Raw genomic sequence first — 25,690 nt, forward strand, 5'->3', positions numbered from 1 at the left:
TTACTGGGAATAAGATCAAAACTTTTGTTATGGTCCTGTAAATCTCAGACTGTTTCTGCATCTGTAAGTGAATTAATTTCACACCTGAACAGTCATGTGACCTTTCTGCAGGTAAACAGAATCTGTTGTTTACTGACGGCATCTCACCTGGACTTTCCTGGAAGAATCAGAGATTTACTTCTTGTCGGCTCGCTGCTGCAGCTGCCGTTGCCCAGCGACACTGTGATGATGTTGACTGAAGCCAGCCAATCAGACAGAGCCTGCAGAGGAAGATCAGCTGACATTATAATACAGGAAGATAAGTTTCACATTAAAGCAGCCAGAAAATAAAAGTTATCATTCAAGTAAAGTTTACTTTTATATTATTAACATCTCAGACTATAAAGAAATTAAATATATTTACCTTATTATATTATAATATATATTTACATTTACACTTTAAAAAGCTAATTATTCAGAAGAAATATTAAAGACAAAATAAGATACAGACTATTTTATATTTTGAAGTCAGTTTTTCTTTTGAAATATTTTTTAGCATTTTCCATTTTCAACAGGAGTTTTCAATTTAAGATTTAAATTTGACCATTTATATTAATGACTATTGCTCCAATTTAATTTATTTTCAGAATTTTGTTTATTGATATCATCCATCATTCTGTCAAATGTCCTTTTTTAAATGTCTTTTTACACTTATATTTTCTGTTATTTCCTTTCATGGTGAAATTATTCTTTGTAACATTTACAATAGGTTTATAGTTTAGAAATATAGAAAATGTCTGAAAAAAGAAAAATGGAAATGTTGAATATCTGTTAAAAAGTAGGAAAAAATAAATGTGGGGATGCATCCCCTTGTTAACCTGCCATCCCACCTCTAGATCCCCTAGTAGCAGACAGGATGCAGGGGCAGAGGGGTTGTTTAGTATAAAATGTTAGTCTAGTCTGCCTGACTGACTAAAACATCAGTAGCCTAACTGTGCTGTGTATTGGTAAATCCATAGCGCTGTCCGTGGTGCTGAAGTAGCAGATGAATTTGTAATTGCACCTTTTTCTTCAGTCCAGACCTACTGTCAGTTTCGTCTTGGATCTATAATATTCTCTAAACTATATACGATACCGTAGCCTATATACTCTGTAGTGTCGCCTTCATGATCAAAGTGACAAGTAGGAACGTCTAGTTGTGGGGTGCTCCCATTGGGCCACCCCTTCTGTTAAAATTAACAAATAACTGACTGATTAAAGTTCTGGTCTGTAAAAACTTTATCAGTCAGTGATAGCTTAGTTAGCCTTCAGTTGGAACAGAACACGAACCAGGACCAGAACTGGGACCAGGATTAGGACCAGAATCAGGACCAGGATTAGGACAAGGACCAGAACCTGGTCCCTGACAATTCTTCTCACCTCCGGCTCATAGCGAATCACCAGCTGGTAATCCAATGATGATGGGAGGTTGTCCACAGTGAACCTAAGCCCCGCCCCTCCAACACTCTGACCAATCCCAGGCCAGTCCAGGTGATTGGTTGATCAACTGACCTCTGACGGGAACAATCTGCAAGGCGTGACCCGGGTCCAGAGGGATGCTGCTCTGCTGCAGGACGGAAACAAACATCAGTGACACTCAGGACTGAGGACGATGATCTTATTGGCTGAAAGATCAGACTAGGGTCCCTCCATTGGTGTAAAAGGAAATGAATCAGATGTCCCACCTGTCCCTGTCTCCTCCGGCGGGTGAGTCGCTGAGTCCTCTGAACCAGAACAACTCGTCCGTTAGTGAACTTAAAGTCGTAACCCTGCTCTCTGAAATACTGCTCACACTTTGGTAAAACAGCCGGGTTCAACTGAAAATACACATAGATACTGTTAGTCTACACAATAATATTGTTAGTGTGTATACTAACAGTATTAATGTGACTAATACTGTAAGTATACACACTGATACTATTAATATACACACTGATACTGTGACTAATCTTTCTGAAAGTCACATTTGATCATCATTGTTACACACCACAGAAGAAGAAGAAGATGAAGGAGAAGTAGAAGAAGGAGAAGAAGAGCTTCCTCCATGAAGAGGAGCGGCGAGCTCTGCCTCGTACAAGAAGTAGTCCAGTGGAGCCAGGAAGTACCCAGGGGCGGGGTCAGAGCAGCGTCGACCCACCATGCTGGGTAAACAGTGACACTGTCCGTCCTGTGGAGAACACCTGAGGAGTCAGGAAGAGCAACACTTCAGCTGCTTTCAGTCTCTGGATATTTGTTGTTTCACTTCTGACGGATTTAATATACAAACTGATCAGAAAATTGTTTGATGTCTCTGAATGATGAAGACATAAAATCATGTGATTCCTGTTTATTTTGACTCAAACCAACAGAAAACCTCAGCGGTCAGAGATCTGTTTTCATCTCAGTCTGTGTTTGTGTTGACTGAATTTAACATTGGGATTTTGATTCTGGTTATTACCTGGTTTATTCAACTCTGAGTTTACTGATCAGTTCATCATACAGATTAATCAGTTAGAAAGTTACATTTGAGATTCATCCAGTTTTTATTGTCTCACAACTCGAGTTCAAAGTGTATGAGTTTTCATGGTAACTAACTAAGGTTGTTCAGATTGATGTTAGCCTCGTCCTTCGTGTCATTGTGTCGTGGTTCAGACATTTCTGTCCAATCAGTGTAAAATAAATAGTCAAACAGCTGATTCAGCAGCTCCCTGCCTTCAACTCTTTAATGGGCACTTAGTGCGTTTTCAGTTATGTATAAGAAGTAAAACTGAATGAATAAAACATGTTAATGTTTAAGTTGATCACTTATTTCTCCATGTTTTTATTTATTGCCTTCCATCTATTTTATCTATGTCTTTCTTCTTCCTTTAAAATCAATTTTTAATTTCGGATTAAAATCTGATGGAGAAATAAAGGTTTTTTTGTTCTGTAAAGGTGACATCTATCGCGTCTGTGTGTCCTGAGGAAGGATTCCTCCTCTGTTGATCTCCCTGATGTTTCTCTTATTCTGTGGCTAGTCTTTAATTGATAGGTGTTGTATTGTAAAATAAAACTGACTTGACCTTCATCATTAGTTCCTCTTCATTATTTCACTCACGAAGTTGTTGTGTAAAACAGATTCAGCCTGCAAATATTTTAAAAGCAGAAACATACGTGGTGCTGTGAGCTCCTCCGATATCACAGTCACAGGGTGAACATCTGAACACAGAGTTTCCCAAACCCCAGAAACCTGCCTGACCACAAAACACAGATAGAAGCACATTAAAATATGACTTTTCAATAAATAACTGATTAATAATAACGAGTTACTATATTATAGGCATAATGAGTAGGATTTTCCTAAAAAGCAATGTATAGACTAATAAATAATCCCTTTCAATCATCACTTATGACCCACTAAAAGTGTGTGGCAGTGTCTGTATCTGCAGAGACCCTGCCCTGTATTTGATTATTGTCTTATTATTTTGCTGTGTTCGGGACGCTTCTGAGCGTCAAATGTTTTATTTCTCTGATTCACTGCTTTCTTCTCGCTAACGCCGCTCCCTCTCTTCATTCACTCTCAAACTCACTCTACCACCGCTGCTCTCTATCAAACAGCAACTGACAAATCCTGCTCATTATGCCTTTAACAACTATAAAAATAAAGTAGAGGTGGTTTCAAACTGCAGATTAATTAACTAAAACAACATGTTATTTTACAGTCTGCTCCTTTAAGATAAAACCTACCAGACATCGATCACACAGTGGTCCAATCGCTAAATGGTCACATTCACAACTTCCTGTCAGCTGATCACATGACCTGACACTTCCCAAAACATGACACCTGCACACTGAAAAATATAACACCCACAGAGAAACACACATACACCAATCAGTCCAACATGGCGAACAAACCTGCATCAACGCTTCTATAAGAAGAATGAAAGCAGCAATTTCATCTCATATTTTTGTCATATAAACTTTAACATTAAACGTTAACATGAAGCTTCTCCGCTTTACTACTGTTTGTTTATGAAAAGCTATAAATAGGTAAAATAAATGCTATTTCTCACCCTGACAGCCGGCCGGGTTGTCCTGTCTCAGGTTGAAGAAGCCATGTTTGCAGCGATCGCAGCGTTGACCCTCCACGTTATCTTTACAGACACATCGACCGCTCTGAGCGCGTCACAGACCGCCACCCTGAGAACCAACCGGTCGCAGTCACATGCTGAAACACAGGAAAATGTATGTAATGAATGACACTTTGAATCTGTTTGACCTCACTCTGACTACAGTCTACACAGAACGATAGTCTTTGTTACACTAATTATTAAGACTAGATCTAAACAAAGTCATACCCATGACCCGCTTCACTTCACAAGCATCTACAGTGGTGTGAAAAAGTGTTTGCCCCCTTCCTGATTTCCTTTTTTTTTTGCATGTTTGTCACTTAAATGTTTCAGATCATCAAACTAATTTAAATATTAGTCAAAGATAACACAAGTAAACACAAAATGCAGTTTTTAAATGAAGGTTGTTATTATTAAGGGAAAACAAAATCCAAACCTGCATGGCCCTGTGTGAAAAAGTGATTGCCCCTAAACCTAATAACTGGTTGCTCCACCCTTAGCAGCAACAACTGCAGTCAAGCGTTAGCGATAACTAGTTTTCAATTTAAGATTTAAATTTGACCATTTATATTAATGACTATTGCTCCAATTTAATTTATTTTCAGAATTTTGTTTATTGATATCATCCATCATTCTGTCAAATGTCCTTTTTTAAATGTCTTTTTACACTTATATTTTCTGTTATTTCCTTTCATGGTGAAATTATTCTTTGTAACATTTACAATAGGTTTATAGTTTAGAAATATAGAAAATGTCTGAAAAAAGAAAAATGGAAATGTTGAATATCTGTTAAAAAGTAGGAAAAAAATAAATGTGGGGATGCATCCCCCTTGTTAACCTGCCATCCCACCTCTAGATCCCCTAGTAGCAGACAGGATGCAGGGGCAGAGGGGTTGTTTAGTATAAAATGTTAGTCTAGTCTGCCTGACTGACTAAAACATCAGTAGCCTAACTGTGCTGTGTATTGGTAAATCCATAGCGCTGTCCGTGGTGCTGAAGTAGCAGATGAATTTGTAATTGCACCTTTTTCTTCAGTCCAGACCTACTGTCAGTTTCGTCTTGGATCTATAATATTCTCTAAACTATATACGATACCGTAGCCTATATACTCTGTAGTGTCGCCTTCATGATCAAAGTGACAAGTAGGAACGTCTAGTTGTGGGGTGCTCCCATTGGGCCACCCCTTCTGTTAAAAATTAACAAATAACTGACTGATTAAAGTTCTGGTCTGTAAAAACTTTATCAGTCAGTGATAGCTTAGTTAGCCTTCAGTTGGAACAGAACACGAACCAGGACCAGAACTGGGACCAGGATTAGGACCAGAATCAGGACCAGGATTAGGACAAGGACCAGAACCTGGTCCCTGACAATTCTTCTCACCTCCGGCTCATAGCGAATCACCAGCTGGTAATCCAATGATGATGGGAGGTTGTCCACAGTGAACCTAAGCCCCGCCCCCTCCAACACTCTGACCAATCCCAGGCCAGTCCAGGTGATTGGTTGATCAACTGACCTCTGACGGGGAACAATCTGCAAGGCGTGACCCGGGTCCAGAGGGATGCTGCTCTGCTGCAGGACGGAAACAAACATCAGTGACACTCAGGACTGAGGACGATGATCTTATTGGCTGAAAGATCAGACTAGGGTCCCTCCATTGGTGTAAAAGGAAATGAATCAGATGTCCCACCTGTCCCTGTCTCCTCCGGCGGGTGAGTCGCCGAGTCCTCTGAACCAGAACAACTCGTCCGTTAGTGAACTTAAAGTCGTAACCCTGCTCTCTGAAATACTGCTCACACTTTGGTAAAACAGCCGGGTTCAACTGAAAATACACATAGATACTGTTAGTCTACACAATAATACTGTTAGTGTGTATACTAACAGTATTAATGTGACTAATACTGTAAGTATACACACTGATACTATTAATATACACACTGATACTGTGACTAATCTTTCTGAAAGTCACATTTGATCATCATTGTTACACACCACAGAAGAAGAAGAAGATGAAGGAGAAGTAGAAGAAGGAGAAGAAGAGCTTCCTCCATGAAGAGGAGCGGCGAGCTCTGCCTCGTACAAGAAGTAGTCCAGTGGAGCCAGGAAGTACCCAGGGGCGGGGTCAGAGCAGCGTCGACCCACCATGCTGGGTAAACAGTGACACTGTCCGTCCTGTGGAGAACACCTGAGGAGTCAGGAAGAGCAACACTTCAGCTGCTTTCAGTCTCTGGATATTTGTTGTTTCACTTCTGACGGATTTAATATACAAACTGATCAGAAAATTGTTTGATGTCTCTGAATGATGAAGACATAAAATCATGTGATTCCTGTTTATTTTGACTCAAACCAACAGAAAACCTCAGCGGTCAGAGATCTGTTTTCATCTCAGTCTGTGTTTGTGTTGACTGAATTTAACATTGGGATTTTGATTCTGGTTATTACCTGGTTTATTCAACTCTGAGTTTACTGATCAGTTCATCATACAGATTAATCAGTTAGAAAGTTACATTTGAGATTCATCCAGTTTTTATTGTCTCACAACTCGAGTTCAAAGTGTATGAGTTTTCATGGTAACTAACTAAGGTTGTTCAGATTGATGTTAGCCTCGTCCTTCGTGTCATTGTGTCGTGGTTCAGACATTTCTGTCCAATCAGTGTAAAATAAATAGTCAAACAGCTGATTCAGCAGCTCCCTGCCTTCAACTCTTTAATGGGCACTTAGTGCGTTTTCAGTTATGTATAAGAAGTAAAACTGAATGAATAAAACATGTTAATGTTTAAGTTGATCACTTATTTCTCCATGTTTTTATTTATTGCCTTCCATCTATTTTATCTATGTCTTTCTTCTTCCTTTAAAATCAATTTTTAATTTCGGATTAAAATCTGATAGAGAAATAAAGGTTTTTTTGTTCTGTAAAGGTGACATCTATCGCGTCTGTGTGTCCTGAGGAAGGATTCCTCCTCTGTTGATCTCCCTGATGTTTCTCTTATTCTGTGGCTAGTCTTTAATTGATAGGTGTTGTATTGTAAAATAAAACTGACTTGACCTTCATCATTAGTTCCTCTTCATTATTTCACTCACGAAGTTGTTGTGTAAAAACAGATTCAGCCTGCAAATATTTTAAAAGCAGAAACATACGTGGTGCTGTGAGCTCCTCCGATATCACAGTCACAGGGTGAACATCTGAACACAGAGTTTCCCAAACCCCAGAAACCTGCCTGACCACAAAACACAGATAGAAGCACATTAAAATATGACTTTTCAATAAATAACTGATTAATAATAACGAGTTACTATATTATAGGCATAATGAGTAGGATTTTCCTAAAAAGCAATGTATAGACTAATAAATAATCCCTTTCAATCATCACTTATGACCCACTAAAAGTGTGTGGCAGTGTCTGTATCTGCAGAGACCCTGCCCTGTATTTGATTATTGTCTTATTATTTTGCTGTGTTCGGGACGCTTCTGAGCGCCAAATGTTTTATTTCTCTGATTCACTGCTTTCTTCTCGCTAACGCCGCTCCTCTCTTCATTCACTCTCAAACTCACTCTACCACCGCTGCTCTCTATCAAACAGCAACTGACAAATCCTGCTCATTATGCCTTTAACAACTATAAAAATAAAGTAGAGGTGGTTTCAAACTGCAGATTAATTAACTAAAACAACATGTTATTTTACAGTCTGCTCCTTTAAGATAAAACCTACCAGACATCGATCACACAGTGGTCCAATCGCTAAATGGTCACATTCACAACTTCCTGTCAGCTGATCACATGACCTGACACTTCCCAAAACATGACACCTGCACACTGAAAAATATAACACCCACAGAGAAACACACATACACCAATCAGTCCAACATGGCGAACAAACCTGCATCAACGCTTCTATAAGAAGAATGAAAGCAGCAATTTCATCTCATATTTTTTGTCATATAAACTTTAACATTAAACGTTAACATGAAGCTTCTCCGCTTTACTACTGTTTGTTTATGAAAAGCTATAAATAGGTAAAATAAATGCTATTTCTCACCCTGACAGCCGGCCGGGTTGTCCTGTCTCAGGTTGAAGAAGCCATGTTTGCAGCGATCGCAGCGTTGACCCTCCACGTTATCTTTACAGACACATCGACCGCTCTGAGCGTCACACAGACCGCCACCCTGAGAACCAACCGGGTCGCAGTCACATGCTGAAACACAGGAAAATGTATGTAATGAATGACACTTTGAATCTGTTTGACCTCACTCTGACTACAGTCTACACAGAACGATAGTCTTTGTTACACTAATTATTAAGACTAGATCTAAACAAAGTCATACCCATGACCCGCTTCACTTCACAAGCATCTACAGTGGTGTGAAAAAGTGTTTGCCCCCTTCCTGATTTCCTTTTTTTTTGCATTTTTGTCACACTTAAATGTTTCAGATCATCAAACTAATTTAAATATTAGTCAAAGATAACACAAGTAAACACAAAATGCAGTTTTTAAATGAAGGTTGTTATTATTAAGGGAAAACAAAATCCAAACCTGCATGGCCCTGTGTGAAAAAGTGATTGCCCCCTAAACCTAATAACTGGTTGCTCCACCCTTAGCAGCAACAACTGCAGTCAAGCGTTAGCGATAACTTGCAGTGAGTCTTTTACAGCGCTGTGGAGGAGTTTTGGCCCACTCATCTTTGCAGAATTGTTGTAATTCAGCCACATTGGAGGGTTTTCGAGCATGAACTGCCTTTTTAAGGTCATGACACAGCATCTCAATAGGATTCAGGTCAGGACTTTGACTAGGCCACTCCAAAGTCTTCATTTTGTTATTCTGTGTGACAAACATGCAAAAAAAAAAAAGAAATCAGGAAGGGGGCAAACACTTGTCCCGCATAGACATGGGATGGTTTCAACCAACCAGTGTGGCAGACGCTGCTTAGAAAGAGGAAACCCCAGCTTGGCTTTTCCGTAGTAGATAAAATCTGAGAATGACCCTTTGTTAGTGAGTGTGAGCCACAGTGTGTACTTGTTTTATTAACACAGGCTCTAACAATGGGTCCTTTACGACAGTCATTCGAAACCCTGAAAATAGGGGGTGGTGGTTTTGGGGGCCGCCAAAAATGCAGGCACCTGTGAGTTACTGTTGATAAAACCAATGGGTCCAACACAACTACCATCTAACTCGTAATTGTGAACACACACACACACACCAAGTGAATGAATGAAAGCAGTTGAAGCATACGTATGCAGGCGTGCGGGTCTTCTGTAGCTCTCTGTGGATCCTGATACAGAAAAGGTCGACATCGTTCACACTGAGGCCCCGTCCTGTCATGGCGGCAGTCGTCACAGACACCACCGCTCATGCCGCCCGTCACTGCGAAATGAGCGGCGTCGAAGTGACACGAGTCCGAGTGACCGTGACAGTTACATCCTGAGACAGACACAAAACACCAGGACACAATTACAAACTAAAAAAAAGATGAAAACAACTTGAACAACAAATAAAACAAGAAGATCATTACTGACAAAAACTACTGAAACGAAACTTTATTAATAGTGTAGTATAGTATTACCAGTCTGTCTGGACAAAGAATAAAAATTAAACATGTTCAAGATTAAAACTAGAGTGCGGGACTTTTACATATAAATGACCGTCCTTTACATTCAAGCCTATTCCAAACAAGTTCCCACAATGCTGATTAAGCCTGTCACCAACAGATAAATCTCTGGCAGGGCAGTATAGGAATTTTAAATCTGGTGTCTGTGGTGCACTGGTAAGGATGCGTTTTACGCCAACTAGCAATGACTGGTTTGCCAGAACAGAAGCAGGGAGCAACCCAGAGCCACGTAAAGATCCGCGATCCGCCATTGCTGTAAAAAAAAAAAAGGTCAATTGGAGAGTTGGTTATTATTGAGCATTGGTTATTATTTATTTTGTTTATTATGATATGATTGTATACTTTGTGTTAATATGCGTTGGCAACGTTGTATTGTATGCAGTCGCACCAATAAAGCCATTTGAAGTGAAATTGAATGGAGTTGACGCAACTATCTCTCTACATGGCTCTGGAGCAACCGTTGCGGCGCAGTAGGCTGCAGCAATTAGGAGTAAAATTTAAGAAGCCTCCAAAGGACAAACAGGGATAACCATTGGTGTAGCTTTAGCTTTTCTTTGTTGGAGAGCGCTGAGAGAAGGGACTGAGGTCACGTTACTGCTCTTGGACAGGTTGGTAAAATATTTGGAGTAGGCAATGTAGCTTTTACATTTACTCTACCTAAATAATGGATTATTGTCTTGGAACTGTGGAAATTTCTCTGTATTTTTGTAACTATTTCTGATACGAGCCTGGAGCTCACCATAGGCAAACATCATCAGCATGCGACGACAGTGTTTGTGTAATTACTCTCACTGCCACAAGGGGGAGACAGAAGTCCCACACTCCAGCTTTAAGAAAAAAAAAACTAGAAATAAAATTCAAACTACAAAATGAAAATATTTTACCAAAACATTTTTTGAGGGATTCAGTCCTGATTTGAAACTACAAATGATTTGAAAAAACAAACCAAAAAATAATGTAACGATATGTACAAACTGTAGATAATTTAAAACTTAATTAGTAAAATTCTGCTCATACAACAACTCTGTCTCTTACAAAATAAATCTTATATTCTACTCATTTGAAACAGAAAGCAACGTGATGTCGCCTGGTTTACATTTTGTATCAACATAGAGGAAATTATTAATTTTTTACTCCTGCAGATGTCGGCTGTGTTTTCTCCTCCAGGCCTCCAGGGGGTGTCGTGGTGAAAGTCCTGACATCTCTCACAGTTCTCTCCGGCCGTGTTGTGCTGACAAACACATCGGCCATGAACCTGAAGAACAGAAAACATCCTTACCTGCTGAAATCACCTGGAAACTCAGCTGCAGACTATTAGTTTAACACTCGCTGCACACGCTTGTTCAGACAGTCACAGTTTGATATAATTAGACTTCATCTCTGAACTGTTCCAACAACAGTGGAAGTTTGGTTTTAGATATTAATCTGAGAAAAGATGTTTGATTCTGAAGTTACTCTGATGGTAGTTTAGTGATTTGATTTTAGTGAAGAGCAAAATCAATATTCAGACGAAATGTGCAGAAAATATGGAGTAATGATTAAAAACAGGGACCTCAAACTCCCGACCAGGGATACAGACCCAACATGTTACAGATTTCATACTAAACAATTTTAATTAAACACTCTCCAACCAGTGGATGTGTTTAAATCAGCATCAAAAATCAACATTTGATGTGTTTAAAGCAGGAATGTCAGTAAATCAGTCTGTATTTATCGATAAATTAGTTACAGTAGCCTATCTGTTGTCTTTATACTGAATGAAAAGTTTCTCCTTCAGTTCACGAAAACTCTGCAGATATCTGAAGGCAACAGGACACAATTAAATCATGCTAATGACACCAGGCCGCTACAAAATAACCACAAACACCAAAACTTATCTGTACCAGTTCTGGTCCATACCATGCCAGTCTGGGTGAAGACATCCCCCCGTCCTCGGTCCACAGGTGTACACTGGCTTGCGTGGCCGTTACAGAAGCAGCTGCCTCGGACCACCATGTTGTAAAGAGCATAGTAATATTTGTCCTGAGGGTTCCTGCGTCTTCGACCCAGCAAAGTGTCACCCAACGTGAAGAGACGAGTGAAGTTAACACGGATATTTGTCAAGGTGATCAGATCTGAGGACGATGATTAGAAAACATGTTTAAATGTTTAATGTTATTTTTTTCTGTCTGATATAACCATGTTTAAATTAAACAGGAGTTTGTTACAGCATCACTGTGAAGTATTAGTAGTATACTGTGAGTAGTATTTCACATAAGTAAACACAGTGTACATGATTATAAACTTGATTGTTAGGTTAGCTCAGGGGTAGTTTCACCTGTCATTTAACTCATCAGTCCTGTTGGCATGGTTACCTGAAGGTTAATACGTCTTGAACTCTGATTAAAAATGTTGTTTTAAATTGTTCCACTGAGCTATTTAATTTAAATGACTTTAACACACAGCTGACAGCCAATCAGAGAGCAAGGTTCTCTGGCGTAAATGTCACCTCACCTTGGATGTTCGGTGTGTACGGGTTTTCTATTTCAAAGATGGGATCCAGAGCTTTCAGCACCACCTAGTGGACAAACAGAATAAAACATCTTCTGAATACAAAACAAACTTAACACATAAAAACATCTTTTCTCAAACATAAACTGTGTTTATAAAAGAAGAAGTAGCGATACAAATGTAAAAACATCACACAAAACAAACAGTAGTTTAACATGTTCTCACTTTTATTGTGTTTATTTGTTCGGGTTTTAAATCGGTCTTTCCTTTTCTCGTGTTTATGCTTTTCGTTCTTCACTGTGACGCAATTTGTAATCTCTGGTTTGATATAAACTGGATCAGTTCAAACCTTTTTGTGACTCATTAAAACCACAGATGGATATTTTCCTCATCATTAAGATTCATAAATTATTATTTAACTCTTATTTTGTCTTTTTCTTTTCAGAAACAGAAAATAAATAATTTTGATGTTTTCAACCTTAACCCCTGAAGTGTGACTTTCTTGTCTCATTATCATCATGTGACCCCTCAGATTTATCTGGCAGGGGTCCTGACCCTCAGGTTGGGAACCACTGAACTAGATTATTATTGATTACCTTGATGTTTGATTATGGTTTGAGGACCGAGTCACTGTGGATCCGTGAAATCATGTTGTTATTTGTTTTTTATTTTGAGTTAATCTCTGTGTGTTCATGTGTTATTGAGTGTTGTGTGTATGTCTGTGTGTATTGTGTGTATAAAGATGAGTTGAATGTGTGTTACCTCTCCGTCAGTGGATGGCTCTGATCCGGAGTATCTGCTGTCACAGACCACGTCGTCGATGCTGTTGGCCGGTTGATTGGACACTGAAGGGAAATGAAGCGAACAATCTTCTGCAAAGTAACGGAAAACTTTCCAACTTCGTCCGAAATCCTTTGAACGCTCCACCAACATGGCCGTTGGACGGAAACTCTGCAGCGAGAGAGCACAGGAAGTGACATCACAGTATATTTGACACCTTTAGATTTAAGCCTTGACGTCAGAACAGCTAGAAGAGCCCCACTTGCGTGGTTTAAAAGTGATCAGTAAAATCTTAAAATCAATTCTAAAATGAACAGGGAGCCAATGGAGAGAAGCCAGGACTGGGGTGATGTTGTCTGTTAAAACCAATGAGAAGCCGAGCTGCTGCATTCTGAAGCAGTTGGAGGCGAGAGAGTGACTTTTGGTTTATGTCAGAATAGAGGTAGTTACAGTAGACACATTTGCAGACAGGGGACCAAGGCTATTCTCAATGAGACTGATGGGTTTTGGGAGATTGAACAATATGATTTCTGATTTTGAGTTATTGCCATCCAACAGTTGACATCACTGAGACAGTCTAAAACAGCAGCTAGGCTTTTTGGGTCATCAAGTCCCAGGGGACAGCCCATCCTCACCAGAAAAACGGCCGTATAGGTTGATTTTGCAAGCAGCTTATTACAACCCATAGTTATGTTTGTTGTTAGGCTGCAACCTCTAGTGGCTGTAGTAATTATGAGGGGAGCAAAGGAGGAAGTCAGGTGCCATAGTATAAAGAGAGACAAAGTCCACATTAGGAGGAAGGTGGGGTGGTGGATGGTTCAAACAAACACAGGACTTTCAGCTAGGAGACTGGGGTTTATGTCCCGTGTGAAACCAAGTCAACGTTGACTTATTTAAAGTTAAAAAAACGCTACATAGGTGACCTATGTCACATGAGTTAAGTCACGTGAATTACGTGACTTAAGTTACATCCTGTGACTTGCGGAACTTATTTTAACCCAAACCATGATCTTTTCCTACAACTAACCAAGTAGTTTTGTTGCCTAAACCTAACCAAGTAGTTTTGGTAGTTTAGGTATATCTGTGTCATTTGCATAGCAATGAAAAGAGACGTTGTGATGTTGAATCATTTGGCCAAGAGAGGAAGCATGTACATATAAAATAAAATTGGACCTAAAATTTAATCTTGTGGTACACCACAGGTAATGTGAGTTGTAGAGGGTTCGTAGTTACCTATGGTGACCGCATAGGCTCTTTCTGAAAGGTAAGAATAAAACCGACTAACTGCAGTGTCCTTGATGCAAACCCAGGTTTTAAGGCAATCAATGAAAAAGTCATGATCTACTGTGTCGAAAGCTGCACTTCAGTCTAAAGGAATTATTAAAATTGCGCTCTCCCCCCTGTTGGCTGCCAAAAGGATGTCATTGGTTACCTTGAGGAGGGCCGTTTCTGTGCTATGTAAAGCTTTAAAACCTGACTGAAACTTCTCAAAGATGTTATTACGACACAGAAAAGCTAAAATTTGGATTGAAATGACTTTTTCTAAAAATTGGCTTAAACTTAAGAACAGAATTCAATTTAATTCACATCACTTTTCATAATCATAATTTACATAGCGCCAATTCATAACAGAAGTAATCTAATTTTTCTTTCTCTCTTTGTCTCTCTCTCTCTCTCTCTCTTAATCCAAATGCCCACCATTGAGTTTGGTTCCGCTTGAGGTTCTGCCTCTTAAAAGGAAGTTTTTCTTTGCCTCTGTGCTTGCTCATGGTGGGATTTGCAGGTCTAGACGCAACAAATCCCACCATGAGCAAGCACTTGTTGTTGTTGAGGTGTTTGGGGCCAAGTACAACTTGATTAGTGTCGGAGAATCAAACGTTTCGGCTCCCATGGTTTGTAACTTTCAGATGCAAATGCATGGTGCTCTGCAATCCCGTGTTAGCGTGTCGTCTGTGCGGAAAAAGTCTTTTGTGAAGTGGCTGTTTAGTCTCACCTATGTACCGTTCTTTGCAGTTTTCCTCACTGCATTGAATAAACTACATTGCTCTGTTTTTGTGTGGGCATCTTACCCTCTGTGCCCACTGGCTCAGAGGGTAAGAAGAAAGAGGAAAGGCATGTTCAGAATGCTCTCTCAGCCTGTGGTTATCCTACTTGGGCTATCAACAAAGTTAAAAGAGACAAAAAACAGGACAAAAGGGAAACAGAACCAAGAAGGAACGGTGTCTCCATCCCTTATGTATCTGGACTGTCTGAAAAACTACAAAGGATCTTTAGACAGCACAATGTTCCTGTTTTCTTTAATCCAGATTAAAAGGTTCCAAAGTATCCATAAAATCAGTGACAAAAGTCTGAGAAAGGCAGCAGACGTATGTTAAAATCACCTAAAATAAGACTTTTGTCATACTTTGATATAAAATGGGATAATAGCTCAGCAAACGCTTGGATAAAAACATTGTTTGGCATGAGCGGTCTGTAGATAATTAAAAAGATCAATGGATTTTTAGAGTTTACCATTAAACCAAGATGTTCAAATTATGTAAAACTACTATGTAAAATGGGAGTGCATTTAAAAACTTTTCTGTAAATAACAGCAACCTCCCCTCCCCTGCCTGACAGCCGGGGTGGAGATGGGGTTGCTTCAATGAGAGGACTACAGTCTCCCTGGGATAACCAAATCTCTGTGATGATAAAAAAGTCTAACTAAAGTAATAAAATACTGACATAAGAAAGATTTATTATTTAGGGATCTGATATTTAAAAGACCAAAACTTGCAGCATTACAATTGAGGAGAGGGGGTAACAGAGGTTGCCGAGGATTTTGAATTAAGTTGCTATGATTAGCAGCAGAGGGGTGTGAGTCACAATAAATAGATATTTTATACATATTTTATGCATCATATTTTACTTGGAATGCAGCCTTAAGGTGACATCAGTGCTGATCATTAATAATTCATCTGAACAGGTGTTATAAAAAGTATATACAATACATTATATATAATATGAAAGTCAGTGTATGTTTAGTGTTTTACCTTGAAGGTGAGGACCAGGTGACTGAACTGGAACACGGTTTCCAGATCCAGCCTGAGGCTGACCTGATGAACTCCTGCAGACGACACAGCAGGGACGCCGAGGTGATAGATACACAGGTGAGTTAGTGAACATTTTTATATGAATTATATTACTAATTAATATACTGATTATTGATGACGTTATGTTGAAGGCTACCTACAACATTTTTAAATACATGTTCTCCTGTTTATACTTATGTTCAACCTATTTGAATGTTCCTACATTTCCCAGAATTCACAGTGAACACTGCGCTGAGAGACCTTTAGCACTGGTAACTAGCAACCAATAGCAGCTATGCTAACCCTTTCATCCACCCAAAGCTGATGATATAGTATCTCTGTAATGGTTAAACTATCACCAGGTTACAGAAGCATGCTGCAAACTAACTCATATTTTATAGTTGTAAGTTTATTGTGAGAAAACTTCTCTGCAGGAGTTTTTGGATAATCTGATGATTCAATGCTTCATTTAAAAACAAAGAACCTGAAAGAAAAAGTTCTGCAGACGAAACAGTCAGTTCAAAACATGTAAACTTCAACTCAGGTGAGTCATCCTCCACTTTCTGATTGCACAGTTTTTACCTTCATGGTCACATGATGTTTTAAACTCACCGTTCTCAGACTGCCACCACTTCATTTTTCTCTCGGAGTCGAAGGTCGTGATGACGTTCTCGATGCGGTGGCTGTTGGGGTTGTGATAGCGATTGTACGGCAGCCGTGAGTCACATGTGAAACATTTCTGCTCCTCCTGATGGAGGACAACACATTAAACCAAACTGCTCAATAATAATCATCATCATCAGTACTTCATCGTTTACAATGAACAACTTAAACTTTCTGTTATTGATAATGAAGTCTCATTTTCTTTAGTACCCTCTGACTCTTTGACCCGTTTTAATACAAGTTAACTTGTTTTAACAATTTTCTACAAACAGTAAAGAACAGAACAGTAAAAAACAGTAAAAAAACCAGCAAAAAACTGTAAAGAACAGGACTGTAAAGAATAAAATAGTAAAAACCACAAAGAACAGTAAAGAATAGAGCAGTAAAGAACAGTAAAGAATCATAAAAACCAGTAAAGAACAGTCTTATTTGTGAATGACAGAAAGCAGTGGTTCATTTGAACTGAATCTGAGTATTTTGATTGTCAGAAAAGTGAAATGATTAGCTGAACCTGAATCTAATCTATGTAACCAAATACTAATTTGTGACAATGTTAAGAAAATGATTTTATTCGGTACATAAAGTTTTAGAAGAAACATTTCTGAGAGAATAACGATCATAGAGACTGAAGAAATGACTGAGTGACTGAAGGAGAAGAAAAAATAAATAAGGGAAAATGCAGGAATGAGGAGGAGAAATAATTCCTCAGGGTGGAAAGAACAGCGTCAGATACTAAAGTGACAGATCAGAACATGTTTCAGTATGAAAATCAGAGTGCAAGCCAGAAACACATCAATCAGCTAGAGAACAGAGAGGAGATCATATACAGAGGGAGAACACAGTTCAGCTGCACTTTATCAACAGTACATGCATATATACACATATAGAAAAAATACAGAGCGAGAGCACAGATGTTTGTATATATTTGTGTTCACACTGAGCAGTGAAAAATAAAAACAATATTCATTAATATGAAACTTTACTTCATTATCTGTGTTTAACTTAATAATTAAACTGATAAATATCTCTGTGACACTCATACTACCCACACTACTTATATACACTACTCATACTTATGTCAATGCCAAATTTATTTATGTAGCACATTTAAAATGATCACTGTTGACCAAAGTGCTGAACAGGATAAAATATCAAATGAACAAACAAAAGTTAATAACAAATACTAAAAAGAAAAGAAAAGAAGTAACATAATAAAGGAACAGCAGCACAATAGAAAATGAAATCATGGTGTCAAGCTCAACTAGAAGTGACTGGCAACGAGAAGAGGTGGGTCTTTAGCAGCGACTTAAAAGTTTCCAGGGTCTGGGCAGCTCTTATATGAAGAAGCAAACTGTTCCAGAGATCAGGGACAGCCACCGCAAAGGCTCGGTAGCCTCTATTTTTGTAGAGAAGTAATAAAAGCATGGATAACTCTCTCAAAGTCGTTGGGAGAGAGATAGGACTTTACCTTGGCTAAAAGTCTTAACCGAAAGAAGCTGGTTTTGACAACTGAACTAATCTGCCTATCGAGTTTAAAGGAGCTGTCAAAATTAACTCACAGATTCTTAACAAAAGTCAAATCTAGAAGCACCAGAATAGCAGAGTTCCCTGAATCAACAGTTAAGAGCAGATAATTAAAAACTCTTAAAAGAGCTGTTTCAGTGCTATGGCATGGTTTAAACCCAGACTGAAACTTTTCATGGATGCCATGATTATCAAATTTTTTTTTCAGTTGATTAAAAACAACTCTCTCCAAAACTTTAGATAGATAAGGTAGCTTAGAAATAGGCCTGACGTTAGAGAGAACAGAAGCATCCAGATTTGGCTTTTTAATAAGAGGATGCACTACAGCATGTTTAAAAGCAGCTGGAAGCCACCCTCAGATAAGACAGGTATTCATCAGAATGATGATACTGCACCAAACTGTACTAAAAACAACTTTTAGTAGACAGGAGGGAATACTGTCTAAGGGACAATCCTGGACAACTATCATCCAATATCCAAACTGCCAAAGTCACTAATGATCTTTTAATGAATGCCAACGCAGGCATGTGCTCAATTCTTGTGCTGCTGGACTTAAATGCTGCCTTTGACACAATTGATCATGGCATTTTTTTAGACAGACTGAGGCACTGGGTGTGCATATCTGGCACTGCACAAGACTAGTTCTCATCCTATCTGTCCAACAGGAAAGTCTGTGTCACCAATAATAACTTCATGTCATCCTTTTCCCATATCAACTATGGTGTGCCTCAGGGTTCAATTCTGGGTCTAATACTGTTCTCCTTATACATGCTTCCCTTGTGTGATGTCATCAGCAGACATGGTATTTCTTTTCATTGTTATGTGGATGACACGCAGTTGTACCTCCCTGTCGAGCCCAGTGACCTCAGTACGCTGAGTTTTCTGCAGGACTATCTGTCTGACATAAAAAATTGGATGTCGATAAATTTTCTACAGCTCAACTCAAATAAAACTGAAGTCCTTGTTATTGGTGTCTCAACATATCACTAAACAAATACTGTCATCTACTGGTAACCTGTCACAACATATCAAGCCTGTTGCAAGAAATCTTGGTGTCCTGTTTGATGGCAGTTTATGTTTTGAGCAACTTATCACTAAGCTTGTCCAATCATGTTTCTATCACCTCAGAAATATTGCAAAAATCCGATCTATTTTAAGTCTTAGTGATGCAGAAACTGTTGTACATGCTTTTATCTCCTCATGCCTTGATTATTGTAACAGTCTGTTCACTTGTCTTAATCAAAAAACTTTGACACAACTACAGACTGTACAAAACTCAGCTGCTAGGCTGTTAACCAGGACCAAGAGGTACGATCACATGACACCTGTTTTAGTCTCTTTACATTGGCTCCCTGTTTGTTTTAGGATTGATTTTAAGATCTTATTGATTACTTTTAAGGCTCTTCATGGCCTAGCTCCAGATTATATTTTAGACCTTGTAATCCCTTATGAACATTCACGTAGTTTGAGATCTTCGGGCAGGGGTCTCCTGTCTGTTCCTGAGTCCAGGATTAAAACTAAGAGGAACAGAGCTTTTGCCATCAGGGCCCCGAGGCTCTGGAACAACCTGCCCGAAGAAATTAGGTTGTCTGAGTCAGTGTTTTCTTTTAAGTCTCTTCTCAAAACACATTCTTATCGGAAAGCATATCCTGATTTTACTTGAGCTGTCTATTTTATTGTTGTTGTTTTTATGTGTTTTACTTATTTTATATTTTATCATTCACTGGTATTTTATTTCTCTCTTTGTGAAGCACTCTGTACTTTATTTATAGAGCACTTATCAAAACAAAGTTTTATTATTATTATAATTTGTAGGCCGCATATTATGAACTAACTGTGATAATAAGGAGAGTGATACAGGCTCAAAATGATCAAAGACAGCTGGGCACAGAGGAAGAACAGATGGGTCTAAGGAAGTGGGTAAAGACCTAAGAGCAGAAATCTTTTCAATAAAAAACATTAAGAAAGTGTATTAAGAGTGTAGGTGTTGGCACAATACAAGCTGAGTCACAGGGAGAATTAAAAGTATTGAAAAGAACCATAGGCATTTGACTGTTACTAGAGACAAGGTTAGATATAAATTGTGTTTTTGCAGTTTTAACGGCTCTGTGGTAATTTGCTAAGCAGTCCCTTAAGATTTCTAAGGAGACCTGGAGCTTATCCTTCTTCCACTTCCTCTCAGCTCATCTACATGTGCGTCTGAGAGAGCGGGTAGTATCATTCAGCCACAGCTCTGTAAGTGGCTTTAAGCGTTTAGTCCTAAATGGAGCAACAAGTCCAAGATATCAGTGCAAGTGGAGTCAAAGATGCTAGTAAGCTCCTCAGCACTGAGATCACAGCAGCCATCAGGGTATAAAGCATAGAGTCTTTAAAAGCAATAGAAAACTGCAACATATTTAGAGGGTTAATTGCACACAGGAGGTGTGCAGGAACACAAGTTGTAACCCTAGAGCAAGGAACTGTAGTTGTAAATAAAACAGGCAGATGATCTGATATACATGTGTCACAAATTTCACATAAACATAAACCACAAAAACCATAAAACAGCACAAGGTCCAATGTGTGTCCTTTTTCATGTGTCGGGCCAGTCTCCAACTGGGTGAGATTAAGAGAATCGATAAGATTCATAAAGTCTTTGACTAGAGGACTGGTTTCACAGCATACATTTATATTTAAATCCATGACAATTACAAGACGATCAAATTTTAACATTATCGCTGCCAAGAAGTTGCAAAATCCTGTAGAAAATCATTGTAGAACTTTGGTGGACGGTACACGGCGGCGCACAGCACAGGAAAAGGATGGTTTAACTTGAATAGCTGCAGCTCAAAGCTGGAGAAATTTCAGATGGAGTCTGCCGGCATTGGGAGGTGGATTTGAATACAGGCGTTAGCCCTCCCCCCTTGCCGGTGGTCCGAGGGGAGCTGAGAAATGCACACTCAGGAGGAAGAAGTTCAGAGAAAGGTGTAAACTCACCAGCATGAAGCCAGGTTTCTGTCAGAAACATAAAATCCAACTCGCAAGAGGTGAAGAATTCATTAAGCAGGAACGTCTTGTTTGTTAGCAACCTAGCATTAATCAGAGCCATACGAAGAATAAGCTCCTCGCTGGCCGATGATGAAGGACGACCCAGCGGACGAAGGTTCCCATGGTCTACGCCGCTTCTGCGGACCCGCATCTGCCAGGGTTGAGGAGGCTCTGTCGGCCGGTCAGGAACAGCAGTCGGACCAGGAACAACAGGCCAGATGGTAACATCTACCACAAGACAGGTGATGATAAGTCCCACAGGAGGACGTCATAAAAGCCTTAAGACTTACCAGTACACCTCCCCGCTTTCCCCGTCTTCTAAAATGTTTCTTACGGGGAAAGGTACAGTGTAGGCGGCACAGGTCTGTAGGTATGTCAGATAAGAAGGAGGAAGATTTGTAGTTTGGTCTCCCAAGTCGTGCTTTGACAACAGTTCTTCAGGAGCTCGAATGTTGAGAAGTGCTTGGTGATCATAAAGAAGTAAAGCAGACTCATCTTGATGATATACGCAGAAAAACAAAGTAGCAACAAACCATACGCTAAGGAGACAAGGCAGATGATTCCTTGCATACACTGGCGTCATCTTACTCATAATCTTATACAATAAGCATAATATATATCTTATACTTAAGTTATTGTACTTGGCCCCCAAACACCTCTGAGACACATTATCTAAAGATATAGTTTCTGTACATGGCATTGCCCTGGCCTCTAGCAGCACCATAAGGAACCTCTGAGTTATCTTTGATCAGGATTTATCCTTTAACTCCCACATGAAACAAACATCAAACTTCTTCTTTCACCTATGTAACATTGCAAAAATCAGGCACATTCTGTCTGAAAATGATGCTGAAAAACTAGTCCACGCATTTGTTACTTCTAAGCTAGATTATTGCAATTCCTTATTATCAGGCTGCCCATATAAGTCCCTTGAGACTCTCCAGTTGATCCAGAATGCTGCGGCACGTGTACTGACAAGAACTAGGAAAAGAGATCATATTTCTCCAATATTAGCTTCTCTGGACTGGCTCCCTGTAAAATCCAGAACATAATTTAAAATCCTTCTCCTCACCTACAAAGCTCTTAATGGTCAGGCACCATCGTATCTTAAATATCTCATAATACCTTATTACCTGACTAGAACACTGCGCTCCCAGGATGCAGGGTTACTTGTGGTTCCTAGAGTCTCCAAAAGTAGACCGGGAGCCAGAGCCTTCAGTTAACAAGCTCCTCTCCTGTAGAATCAGGTCCCAGTTTGGGTTTGAGTAGGCTTAAGACTTTCCTCTGTGATAAATCTTATAGTTAGGGCTGGCTCGGGTGAGTCCTGAACCATCCTTTAGTTATGCTGCTATAGGCCTAGACTGCCGGGAGACTTCCCATGATGCACCTCTTTCCTCTCTCCTCCTCTTCCTCTCCATCTGTATGCATTTTTATCCCATTACTGCATGTTACTAACGCGACATCTTCTCTCTCCTGTAGTTCTGTGCTTTCTTGTCTCTCTCCTCTCTCCTTCTGTCGCTTTCAGCAGGTATTTCTACCTCTGGAGCTGCAGAGTCTGGATCTGTGGTTGTGGTCTTCTACCCCTGTGTTCCTGCTCGACAACTGCTACTACAGTTGTTGTTATTGGCTTTGTTACTATTATTGTCATTATTATTCCAATGACTATCATTCCTATTATTATTACTTTATTAATATTAATATTACCACTACTATTACATTATTTCTATTTTAAAATTCTATGTGGAATTTGCATTGTGCTTCCCTCTCCCCCACCCCCCTTCTCTCGCTCTCTCTCTCTCTCTCTCTGGCAGTGGATGGCCGCCCACTATTGAGTCTGGTTCTGCCCAATGTTTCTTTATTGCCACTGTCGCCAAGTGCTTGCTCATGGTGGGATTTGTTGGGTCTCTGTAAATAATATTATAAAGAGACCTGTTCTATATGAAAAGTGCAATGAGATCACTTCTGTTATGAATTGGTGCTATATAAATAAAATTGAACTGAACTTATACTACTTACTACTCATATTTTGAGTGAGATTCGATTCTGTACTTTTCACACTGATCGAATCTCACAGGTTCAATCAAAGAGAGGTTAGGGTATTTTTCAGCCTTCTGTAAATACTTATTGATATTTGATTATAGACAGAAACATTCTGCTCATCATGTTCAGAACCCCATGTCCATGTTATAATGTGACCTCTGACCTCCAGGTATCCGATGATGCAGTAGTTCTGTGGTCCATCCAGACCGCAGGTGGACGAGGCTGACAGTTGATCTGCTCGTCCCACCATCAGGTCACCAAGCTGGCGGTTACACAAGCCACCGGGGCACTGGTCCTGGAGGTCCTCAAGGTCTTGGAGTTGAGCTCCTGGAAAAAAAACTGCAGAAGGATAGATTTTAAATTCTAGTGGAAATCTCAAAAATGTTGGTCAGAATTTTAGAATAATTAGTGTAAAATGTTTCAACAGACATGAAGAATATTTCCATCTGATGGAAGAATAATAACATCTGTGAGTCTGGTTTGAATATTTCACTCAGTGGAAACATCAGAGAGCTTCAATAGAGCTGTAACAAGATTATACACAGTATATACAGTATGTTACTATGAAATTCTATATGAAAATACACACAGGTAAAGGTGAGTCCTGAACCATCCTTTAGTTATGCTGCTATAGGCCTAGACTGCTGGGATACTTCCCATGATGCACCTCTTTCCTGTCTCCTCCTCTCCCTCTCCATTTGTATGCAATATCATCCCGTTAATGCATGTTACTAACTCGACATCTTCTCTCTCCCGTAGTTTTGTGCTTTCTCGTTTCTCTCCTCTCTCCTTCTGTCGCTTTCAGCAGGTATTTCTGCCTCCAGAGCTGCAGAGTCTGGATCTGTGGTTGTGGGCCACCTGCTGTCCCTGTGTTCCTGCTCAAAACCTGCTGCTACAATTATTATTAGTTTACCATTACATCATCAAATCAATCAGAAAATACATTTCCCTAGGGGCCCCCCATGCAGCTTGATACAAATCACAGTTGTAGTTCTTCTGGTTTGTAAATACGATCGTAAAAAGATATATCTACTAAATATATCAAATATCCAGTACAGCCAAACTAGTAATTACGCTGCATCTAGATAATCTATGTTAAGAAAAAGTAAAAATGCTGGTTTATTTAAGATATTTTAACTAAAACAGGCATCAAACACCGCTTGGTTTATAGCTTCCGCATTAAGCCAACAACTGACACAGAAAACAGTCAATGGGAAGAACCCCCCCCCCCGGATCAGGGAGCATTTCATGCCAAAAACGCTTATGTAAAAACCTATGTGCCACACTATGTCTGGGTGATTATGACTGCAAAATCATTTAACAATGAGTACTTTATTAAGCAATTTAAACGTTTTCCACCAGACTTCAGGTTTAGCGGTGAGCTGGATTTCTCTTGCAGCGGTGGCTAAGGATCATGGGTAATGTATCCATATCCAAAACTGACAAAAAAACTTTATTTCTCAGAATCGAAGGAATAAAAATTTAAGCTGTAACATTAAGATATGTTATTGTTGAATTATTAAGGACACTTTTGTGTTTTTTTGTTGAGAAATGTTGAGGATATCATTGAAAGAAAACCTTAACATGGGAATTAACAGTGAGGAAAATACTTCTGGGTGGCGGGTCCTCGGTTCTCCAGTGGGACTGATGCTCACAGCGTCTTATAGTGCAGTGGTCAGGTTAATATTGGAGTGAATGAATGGCCGGAGCAGTTGCTCTGAGCATCTAATATTGCCGTGGATGGTTTTATATTGGAGTTAATTGAAAGCCCACTGTGTCTCATACAGATGCTAAAGGGTACCTTGTGTGTCTGTATGAGACGCTAGGTGGTGAAAAAACGTTTTTGACGACCTGGGAATGAGAACGGGTTGGATCACTTCCAACTCACCAATGAAGATGATAAAGATCATGTTGTGCTGAGACACCTGCTGGTGTCTGGTGTCTTGTGGAATCTGATGGACTCTGGTGAAGCACAAATCAACAGTTATTCAAGCACACAATGAGTTAAACTGTATAATGTATTGTCTGACAGCTGATCTGAGGTCAGATCCCACCACAAGTTTTATCTCCTCAAACAAAGAAAACACAAACCAAGAATCCTGAACCAAAACATAAAAAAACTAAACACCAACACGCATTCATCTGAGTGTGTAACTGTGTGTGTGTGTGTGTGTGTGTGTGTGTGTGTTGTTATCCGCTATCTACACTGAATAAAAGGAATTCCCTCCTGGCAGTTTCATGAATTCACATTAATCTGCAGACAAACTGGTTTTTCTTTATTGAAAGCATTAGCATGTAGCTAACACCTAACAGCCTGACCCGATTTTACATGAGAAAACATGTTCACAGATCACTGGTAGGTGGATACAAATTTTAATGAAGATTGATGAT

General features: G+C 39.5%; 1 protein-coding gene across 1 annotated transcript in view; it reads right to left on the reverse strand.

Moving 5' to 3' along the window:
• Window positions 1-25,258, reverse strand: part of lamb4 (laminin, beta 4) — a 58,508-nt gene extending 33,250 nt beyond the window's left edge. The window contains exons 1-16 of the mRNA XM_044194278.1: window positions 25,188-25,258; window positions 23,463-23,638; window positions 16,658-16,793; window positions 16,007-16,080; window positions 12,960-13,148; window positions 12,201-12,264; window positions 11,607-11,821; window positions 10,842-10,962; window positions 9,332-9,520; window positions 8,141-8,296; window positions 7,814-7,917; window positions 7,242-7,321; window positions 6,096-6,288; window positions 5,794-5,925; window positions 5,487-5,672; window positions 148-260 (exon numbers count right to left, since the gene is read on the reverse strand). Of these exons, the coding sequence (XP_044050213.1) occupies window positions 148-260; window positions 5,487-5,672; window positions 5,794-5,925; window positions 6,096-6,288; window positions 7,242-7,321; window positions 7,814-7,917; window positions 8,141-8,296; window positions 9,332-9,520; window positions 10,842-10,962; window positions 11,607-11,821; window positions 12,201-12,264; window positions 12,960-13,148; window positions 16,007-16,080; window positions 16,658-16,793; window positions 23,463-23,638; window positions 25,188-25,209 (2,150 nt within the window). The 5' untranslated portion in view covers window positions 25,210-25,258. The remainder of the gene's footprint in view (window positions 1-147; window positions 261-5,486; window positions 5,673-5,793; window positions 5,926-6,095; window positions 6,289-7,241; window positions 7,322-7,813; window positions 7,918-8,140; window positions 8,297-9,331; window positions 9,521-10,841; window positions 10,963-11,606; window positions 11,822-12,200; window positions 12,265-12,959; window positions 13,149-16,006; window positions 16,081-16,657; window positions 16,794-23,462; window positions 23,639-25,187) is intronic.
• Between the last annotated feature and the right edge of the window lie 432 nt (window positions 25,259-25,690).

The sequence above is a fragment of the Siniperca chuatsi genome, linkage group LG4 (genome assembly GCF_020085105.1).
Source record: "Siniperca chuatsi isolate FFG_IHB_CAS linkage group LG4, ASM2008510v1, whole genome shotgun sequence".
In the NCBI taxonomy this organism is placed as follows: domain Eukaryota; kingdom Metazoa; phylum Chordata; class Actinopteri; order Centrarchiformes; family Sinipercidae; genus Siniperca; species Siniperca chuatsi.